This window comes from Raphanus sativus, chromosome 1, assembly GCF_000801105.2.
Source record: "Raphanus sativus cultivar WK10039 chromosome 1, ASM80110v3, whole genome shotgun sequence".
Taxonomy (NCBI): Eukaryota; Viridiplantae; Streptophyta; class Magnoliopsida; order Brassicales; family Brassicaceae; genus Raphanus; species Raphanus sativus.
Genome location: NC_079511.1, coordinates 21,924,708 through 21,934,649, shown reverse-complemented (window position 1 = coordinate 21,934,649; position 9,942 = coordinate 21,924,708). Strand labels below are relative to the sequence as shown.

Sequence of the window (9,942 nt, the reverse complement as noted above, 5' to 3'; positions counted from 1 at the left end):
CATTGTTACCAAATAATCCATGCAAATTGATGATCTTCCATTTGAGGGATAACTCTCTAATATAGATAATCCGTATTCACAGACAATGATCGTCCAGAAAAAATGTATGGATTGGATGGATATTTCATAAATGCTCAAAGTTGAACAGTTGGTAGGCATTCGAAAAACACATGTGTGTTGTACGCGTAGCACCTAACAAATTTTCGAACAAGGATAAAATACAAGTCTGATGTGGATATGATAAACTAAAATAAGCTTTGTAATTTCTCCAAACAATTTCAGAAGCTCACATGTAAATTTTTCTCTTTCCCACTATAAATCAATGGAGATTTACCAAAAATGATCCAATACTTGAATTTGAATGTAAAATTTATATCTCAAATTCAATCAAACGCAAAAGTAACTTTAATTAGTAGTAAAATTATAACTATTTTTTTGACTAAACAAAAAAAACTATAAACACCTCCACAACTATATCCTTCGAAAGTCTTCTCTAAATAATGGAGTTTTTTGCCAAAAAATCTCAAAGAGTCTACTCATCTCGAGAAGACTTCGCGAAAAGTCTGCTCATGTATTTAATTCTAAAATTAATTTATAAAATTATAAAAACATATTCTGATGAAAACTAAATTGAGTCAATGTAAATATTAATAATTATAATCATGTGAATTTAAATTTAATAAATTAAATTGCTTTCCACATAGATGAGTGAATATAGTATGTAAGTCATGATTTTCAATTATGTAGGGTTTTGTAACATATATTCAAGTAATGTTTGTATCTTAAGCTTAGAATAAGGAATCTTTAAAAAAAATAAAAAAAAATTGACATATAAGTGTTTATTTTGTATATATATAAAATTTTATCAAATGATAATTATGTTTAATCAAAATTTTATTACTATTTAGTAAAAATATTTGATTATAGGATTTATGGGTAGAAGACATTTTAAGAAGTCTGAAAATAAGTTGTTCACTCGCAAATTGCTTCATAAGTCTTAGTAACAAATTTCTTAAGAAGTTTTCTCTATTTGGAATTGTGTTTTCTTATTTAAAGAAAATTTACACTTTTTTCTCAAATGACTGCAGGAAAAATTTAATGTTTCTCGTTATAAAACTTGCTAACCTTTCTGTAATTTTTTTGAACTTAAAAATACCAAAAAACTTATCAATTTTTTCCTCTTTCTGTTTTATGTCTTTCTCAATATTGTGGGGATGATTGGTAACAGCTATGGGAGCTGTACACAGCACCATTTAAATTCACAGCACTAAATCTAAAGCAATCAAGATTTATCAAAAAAAAAAAATTCACCGCAGTTTGTAAAAGATACTAGATCTTGACCCGTGCGACCGCACGGATATTAATTTTCTGTTTTAGTTTTTATTTATTTAAACTAAATGATGTATTTGTAATACTTGATCGTTTTATATTGACTACGTTAGGGATCTGTATTTGGATACTCACTGATTCGGTTAAAATCTATTTGGTTTGAGATTCCCGATTTTAAAGATTTCAGCAACATTCAAATATTTATAAATTTTGGTTTCGGTTTGATTCGGGTATTTGCGGGTTCGGTTCAGATACGGATAACCCATTTGAATTATTTTAAAATTTCAAAATTTATATATACTTTAAATTTCTCAAAACATATAAATTTGAGTAATGTAAGCCAAAATACCTAAATTAAAATTAAAAAACAGGTTGAACTTCAGTATTTGGATGGAGAATAAATATATATTTTAAATATTTTTGGTGTTTGATTATTGTTTATCTACTTTATATGTTTACTTTTGACTATTTTTTTATATTTTCAAATAGTTAAGACAACTTTAAGTTGACAAAAAAGACAACTTTAAAATATCATTAATTGTTGAAGAATAAAAAAAATACATTAATCCAACTAAAAAGACAAACATTAAAATAGGAAAGAAAAACACATTAATCTAACTGAAAAAGACAAGCATTCAAATAGGAAAGAAAAATAAACACATTAATATAACTGAAAAAGGCCAGCATTAAAATAGGAAATTCAATTTAATTCTCAGTGGTATGCAATTGTAAATAACACTGAAAACTAAGGGGTATTCTATATGTGTACTTCTGTTTTAATAAGATACTAGACTTTGACCCGCCCGACCGGGCGGGTATTTATTTTATGTTTTTAGTTTTTGTTTATATTAAATTATATGTATTTGTAATATTTAAATATAAATTTATATGGAAAATTAATCTTTACAGTTATAATAAAAATTAAAATTGTAAGTTTAATAAAATATTCTGATATAAATTTTAAATTTCCTAACTAAAATAATATAGGGGTGGGTCATAATTTTTTCTAATTGCAAAATCTTAGTATCTCTTAAAACAAATAAAATAAATTTGTAAATACATAAACTATATAAACATATTTTGAAATATAATTTCTATTAAAATAAATTTGTTAAATAAAATTAATTTTGCGATGTTGTTTTTATTTCTATAGCTTGACCCGTTCGTATAAATATTTTTTCCGTATAAATATTTGCTTTCACTTTATATTTGTTAATTAAAATGTATTACATAATTATGGAAAGAAGTTATTTAATTGTTTATAGTATTAATGTGAATTAAATTTAAGATTTATCATGAATTTGTTGTGGAATCAATTTAGGAAATTATGCATTAAATTAGGAAAAAACAAAATCCTTAAAATTAGGTTTATTAATTACTTTAGTGACATTAGGTTGTAAATATTTTGTAACTCTTAGGGTTAATTTTAAAATGTACTTCTATTTTAATAAGATAGATATATAGATGTATCATAAGTACTTTAGAAAGTCAATTATCTACAGCTCAGTTTTGTGAACTTTCCAAAAGAAAAAAGAATATTTCATTTAACTTTTTATTCAAAAAAAAAAGATAAACACTACCAAACGTAAGATAAACACTAACCAAATCATATAAACGTTAAAAGCCCTAACTGTAAGCATGTATATATAATACTACCTATCTAAAAAAGCCAAAGAAAACCAGAGAAAATAAGAAGAGGCAACAAAAATGTACGTAACGTAACCCATCTCTGTCTTCTTTTATGCTATTGGGTTCTTTTATATTATTGATGTAGGATGAAATTTGATTTTGAACACTAATTTCATGGAAAAGAAAACCAATAATATGTTACGCTTAATTTGATTATGAACTAATTTTTAATTGTATACTCCCTCCGTTTTGAATTAGATGTCGTTTTAGAGAAAAAATTTCGTTTCAAAATAAGTGTCGTTTTATGATTTCAATGCAAAATTTATTGATTTTTTATTCTAATTTATTTTTCTATTGGTTAAAAATCTGGTTAGGTGTATTGGTCATGATGTTTTTTCTAGTAAATATATAAAATTAAATGTTTTATTAATCTGTGTGTTGAAGTCTAGAACGACAAGTAAAATAAAACGGAAGGAGTATTAGATTGTTTGTTGTTGTAACTAGAGTTTTATTAATTGAGCATAAACTATTTTTTCCTCTTGTATTGATTTAACTAAGCACTTAGAGCTTTTAAGTTGTACTAGGGTAAACCCGCCCTTCGGACGGGCGAATAAATAAACTAATAATATTAATTCATTTTAAATTATAAATTGACTTTTAGTATTAATTTTTTTGGCACTAAAAGTAGTATTAACTTTCATAATCTTTTACAATAATCTAAACTATTTGTTTTTCTATTTATTCTTTAAATTATATACTTTTCTAACTACAGTAATTTTCTAAAATATAATTATTTATTTTCTCTCAATATTTATTTTAATTTAACTATACCAATAACTAACTTGCACGTGTGCTAAAAGTTCTTCTTCATCTACATTATATGTTGATTATGTACTTCCGATTTAGTTATTTGAATAGGCAGGTCAATTCTCTTTTTATTTTTGTGTTATTGTCGTAAAGAAAAAACAATAACTAACAATCTTTTTGAAAAAATTACCGTCAATTAAAGTAAGTAGTGAACTTTCTTATCGTCAATTGTCGTATTTGGATATATTTTTGTTTCGTGAACTTAATTTTTATACCATTTTTGAAAACTAATGATTTACATGATGAAAAAGAAATAACTTTCTCATTATAAGTCAAAATATTTTAAGATAAATAAATAATATGAAATTATCGATACTATTTATACATACACGTGTTTCGTGTATTATACATGAAATCGAAGTTAACCATATCATCAATATAATTAATCAGAAAGTTTGAAATGAATATAACTAACTTATAATATATAATCTTTACACTGTTTCAAAAAATATAATATTAACACTAATTTTATTATACAAAAAAAAAAAGAATAAGGAGTACAAAAAATACTGGAGAAGCGAAAGATCCTTATAAATTCCAGTTGATTATTTAAATAAATTAAAAACAGATATTTTTTTATCGAAAATCCTACTAAATAGTTTTATTTCTTCAATTGCATACATAAAAGGGTTATTCTCAGGGACTGGTTCATGTCTGAGGACTATGGTTTGTATCGTTGTCATTCATGTAGGGAATGTGAAATCAAGTCGTCTAGACTGTCTAAGGAAGATGAAAACTCTTTGGTCAATAAAGAATTAACAACACAAAGCTAGCAGCATTACAAAAACATATTCTTGCATCCCATTCTCTAGCTTTCCATGCATCCCCAATGTATTACTTTTCTTCCTCTTCTATAATCATAACTATTGCCTCTGTGCTGCGTGGAAAAGTAAGACATTTTTCCCAGTCAAAACTGACCAATAATCTTTATGTGGAGATGAAATGAAGACATGTACTATACCTGCTCCTAAATTGAGAAGAAGAAGACCATTGTACATTGTATCGAATAGCTCATGAGCACCAGGCCTTCTAAGAAGTCCTTTATTGTTTGGTAAACCTGTACCCAAACAGACCGGACAAAAAAGTTCCCCTCGACCTGTTTGCAAACAGGAGCCAACCAAATCAAACACAAACTACGTTAAAAAGAAATGTTGGGAGAAACCGTAACAGTTTGGACATTCTGTAAACTCATATACATCTTTGGCACGTTTTTGGCTTAGAGCTTTCCATTTTCCTGCACCACCACTCATATCACCTAATCATTTAAAACACAAACGGACATCAGTGTTAAACTCATCCAGCATTTTGCAGCATATCAAATGGAAACAGAGAATCATTACGACTTTTTAACATAGCAAAATGTCATCTTTAGCAGAGTAATCATAAAGCTAGAAGATTATAGTAAGCTAAGAAAGTGTGACTCACAGAGAACAGCACCAATGCCCTGACGGCATACTCCTGGTTTCTTATCTAAAGCGGCTGCGTTATGTACAGAGACAAAGGTATAAGCATTGGTAATTAAATCTGGAGGTAAGCACACACATGTCATCATCCACTGTCTCCTTGACATCGATTTTTCATCCCCCTGCATCCAAGAACCCAAGCCCACTAAGAAGATTCTGATAATTTTTTTTAAAAGTGAAAAAATGTAATGTAAAGAACTTGCATACACGGGTATAGATTCTCAACTACAGCTCCCAATTTACACGTGTATACAATGGATCCAGGATGATTGAACAGATCTAAACTTCAACTATAACTCAGATCAATCAAAAAATATCAAGAGCACCTAAATATTACAAACAATATTCGCATAAGGACCTAAACAAAGCGGATACGACCAAAGCATCTAAACCATGAACATGCCGGAAAGTAACATTGGGGGGTTAAAAAAACTGCAAAAGTCAAATCCAATAATCTAAAACAGTGTTTGTCAAAAATAAAATAAAAAGAAACTATATAAAAATATACAAAAAAACACTGGAAAATAACAAAAACAGATACTGCAAAAAACAGAGACGTCAGAAAAACAGAGACGTATTTGCAATTCAAGCGAAATAAGATCTCAAATCAGAAGCTAAAAAATCTAAAATATTAAAGGCGGAGATGAAAACCGTCACAATAAATATTGTTAACATTATAATCTGGATTCTCTGAGCTGGTAGTCCAAGAGAAAACGAAGAAAGAGAGACATTTGTGAAATGGATCTGCCATTGATGCTGATGATTATCTGGATTCCCTGAGTTTAGTGAAAGCAAAATGCGAGGAGACATATATATAGGGTTTCAAGCTGAGGAATCGATTAAGTTTCATCGGTTTCATCGGTTTTCTAATACTATCAGTCGTGAGAAGAAGCGCAAACGTCACCGCCTCCCGCCGCGTGAAGAGGAGAGACGTACTTCGTGTCTTCACTTCAGCCGTATAGGGTTGATGGCGACATACCTCATCGGGCCAGATAAAGCTCCCAATTGCAGAGCCCAATCACAAACACACACGGGTTAAGCCCATAATACAATCAATTAAATGAAACGCTGCGCTCAGAGGAAGATGACACGTGTCATACGCTCAATGCACGAATATATGACGTGTCATCCGACGTGGCAACTCAGGAGAGATACACCATGTTTTATAGTAATATAGATATTAGATTGTTTGTTGTGGTAATTAGAGAAAGAGTTAATGAGCATGAGCTATTTTTTCCTCTTGTATTTTATTCATTAGAATTTTATCAATTGAGCATTAATTATTTTTTTCTCTCGTACTGATTTAACTATGCACTTGGAGTTTTAAGTTGTATATTAGATTGTTTGTTGTAGTAATTAGAGAAATCACTAATGAGCAGGTACGAGCTATTTTTTCCTCTAGTATTGCATTAATTAGAATTTTATCAATTGAGCATGCATGAACTATTTTTCTTCTAGTTTTTAACTATTTTTCTCTATTCTTTTTAAGTATGGTTATACTTGATCTAATTTAATATATGTTTTAATAATATTTGTAAGATATGGAAAATAACAATGGTGAAAACAATGGTGCATCAAACAAGGCAAATGTGACATCATTTTCTCAAAGAGAGGTAAATAATTTTCTTTTCTTAATTTAATTTAGAAAAAATAAGATAGCTATTGATATATGTATTTTTGTTATAGATTAATATTAAGTGGTTAGATGAAATTTCTCAAACATTCATAGAGATGTTTTTACTTCAACTTTATAAAGAAAATTGGGTAGATAAATCTTTAACAAGAGAAGAAAAATTAAGAGCTAGGAAGAACTTTAAAGAAGCTACTGGATTTGATTTAGCATGGAAAAAATTTTGCAAACCATCTTCGTAACTTGAAAACATGGTATGATTGCTACAATCGACTATGCAAATATACCGGAGTGACTGTTGATCGTATCTCAAAAGTAGTTAGTATGGAAAATGTGGTGGAATGATCGGATACAAGTAAGCATATCAAAGTTCTAAAATAGTATTTTTCAATATATTTTAGCATAAAATAAGATACTAACTAATTTATTTAAAAATTATGAAAATGAGGTGGCCAGAAGATTTAAAAAGAAATCTTTAGCAAATGAAGACCTATTAGAAAAGTTGTTTAGTTGAACTCATATAGGAGTTGAAGATGGATGGTCGATTGGAAATGGTCCTGATGTGTATCGTCCGCAACATGGATATGAGACTGGAACTCAATCTGACATGAACACATCATTTGTTAGTGATGATCCAGACGTGATGTTCTCTACTTCGTTAGATGGACAAACTCAGAACATGGAGTCCACACCAACCACCATTCACACACCTTCCGATGAAAGACAAAACCATGAACAACGAAATAAACGTAAACGTGGAGCAGCCAACATTGATAACCAGTCAGATTTATCAAAAGCTTTTCGTGAACGTTCTGATGCAATAAAACATTCTGCATTGGAGGAGATTTCATCGGCTTTAACTTCTGACATAACCATTGCTGCCCGACGACTACACCAAAATGAAGAGATTGAATTTGGAACCTCGTTTTATTGGGACGCAACTAATTTGTTATCTACAAATGATAGTGCTAAGAAGATGGTTTTAGGAATTCCAGAAAACAAGTTTGCACTTCTTTATCTAGAGCAAATGATTGGTCGTAAACATGATGATTAATCATTAAAATAAGATTTATTTTGTTAAGACTTTTTAGGAGAAGTTGAAATTACTTGGTTTTTATTATTTATTTATTATTTAGTTGGTTTTATTTGTTTTGAATCTTAATAAAAATGATTATGAGTGTTAATTGACAAGTTGTTTATTATTTTGTTTTTTTTATACTAGATATGGACCCGTGCGTTGCACGGGTTTTATTTGATGTTTTAATGTCATGAATATATATAAAAATAAAAATATTTTTCACATTAGTTCTTGGATTTTTCAGTATATATTGGTGACTTATTTTAGTAATAATAATATGTTTTCTTCAATAAATTTTGATTAATATTTCTATATCAATAATCACGGTGTTTTAAATACTATATTAGTTTTCAGAATAATGTTCGTTGTAGTTAATTGAAACATATAGAAATATGAACTCTATATATTGTTTATATTGTTAAGAAAAACTAAAAATAACAGAATTCAAAATATTAATGTTACACAACACCAATCGTATTATTGATAGTCAGCTAAATATCAAATATATTTCTAGATAAAACATCAATTTGATTACTTTAGCATACATGGTGTGATTTTAACCTCTTTTCGATATATCATATATTATTGAAAACTTCTTGATATACAATATTGTAGAACACTATTGCCATTATGTTTTAAAATTTTGAATTTCTATAGTTGTAGTGGTTTTTGACAATCTGGTGTATAAGTGTAAGACCGGACTTGGCAAATATAGACTATTTAAAAAAAAATTGACCTTAACTCTTGTCGATAGTCATTGGATAGCAAACTCGTATAGGGAATTAAGATCTTTTTAGTTTGAAATGCCATCTTACATCCTGTTGGTATGAGATTCTACGAATAATTTTTCATTTTCCCGGATAACTTTCAATTAGGATTTCTGCTTGAATAATCATGTTGTCTAGGTCTTCTATTTGATTTAAATTCCTTAGTAGCATGACCTACAACAATATAACCAATTTTCTTAGTAGCATGGTGAAATCCATTTTTCCACATAACTTTTGGATATGATTTGTGCTTCAACAATTAGCATAACCTTGTTTCATTTCAAAGTCCTTCTCTTTGATTTATATTCCTTAGTAGCATGACCTAAAATAGTGTAACCAATTTTATATGTCGATAAGAACAAACACACATAAACATAACCATACATAAGCATAATAGCTACATTAACTTCTCCACTAACTTACATACAACACATAACATCTATATGTACAAACGTTTAAGTATAAATGTGGAAATAACTAACGCTTAAATATATGTACAACGATATTAAAAGGAAAATTACTATCAAATAATCTTTTACAATAATATTTTGTTTAAGATTTTAAAAATAGAAAATTACTATTAAATATTATTTATAACTAATTTTTAGCCAAAATCATTTATTATTATCATTGAATATATATTTTTAATTATGATATAGTTTAAAAAATATCACAATTTTAAATATATAATTGTCATGTGTCACAATCATCTTAATTAGTAACTTTGAAGAACCAAGCTCAATATAATCTTTATAATTATATTTTCAATGAGATTTTTGAAAAGCAAATTTATTATTTAAGAAATTATTTTGTCAAATCTATTTTTGTTTAGGATTTTGAAAAAGGAAAATTTCTAAACAATATTGATATTAAATATTTTTTAAATAATAATTTTTCTATTAAATAATTTTTAAAATTATTTGTTTTCAAAATTCGTTTTTTATCATCTAAGTCTGTATATTTTAATTTATTATATATTTTAACACATGTAACAATATTATAAGGAAAATTACTACCAGATAAGTTAATGTTCCTTTAACAATAATGTTTGGTAATCAAATATGAGAATTGAGAAGTGAAAAAATAAGAGGGAGTTTAGTTATATATATATATATATTTTTTTTTTTGAATAATGGTATTTCCTTTTAGTTTATGATCTTTTTATTTAGGATTTGAATA

At 27.7% G+C, this 9,942-nt stretch overlaps 1 protein-coding gene across 3 annotated transcripts; it reads right to left on the bottom strand.

The window, feature by feature from the left end:
- Positions 1–4,429: 4,429 nt before the first annotated feature.
- On the bottom strand, positions 4,430–6,311 carry LOC108848509 (protein PHOTOSYSTEM I ASSEMBLY 2, chloroplastic-like). Of its 3 annotated transcripts, none has more exons than XR_008935112.1 (4): positions 5,251–6,309; positions 5,022–5,080; positions 4,787–4,921; positions 4,430–4,702 (listed from the first exon to the last, which is right to left on the bottom strand). XR_008935112.1 is itself a non-coding variant. In XM_056987838.1 (4 exons), exons 1-4 carry the CDS (start codon positions 5,414–5,416, stop codon positions 4,660–4,662), a joined length of 432 nt encoding a protein of 143 aa, XP_056843818.1. In that variant the 5' UTR covers positions 5,417–6,311; the 3' UTR covers positions 4,430–4,659. The 3 variants fall into 3 exon arrangements, 1 of the variants encoding a protein (XP_056843818.1); XR_008935113.1 differs by having other exon boundaries at positions 4,430–4,697; positions 5,251–6,308; XM_056987838.1 differs by having other exon boundaries at positions 4,430–4,697; positions 4,988–5,080; positions 5,251–6,311.
- Positions 6,312–9,942: the final 3,631 nt, after the last annotated feature.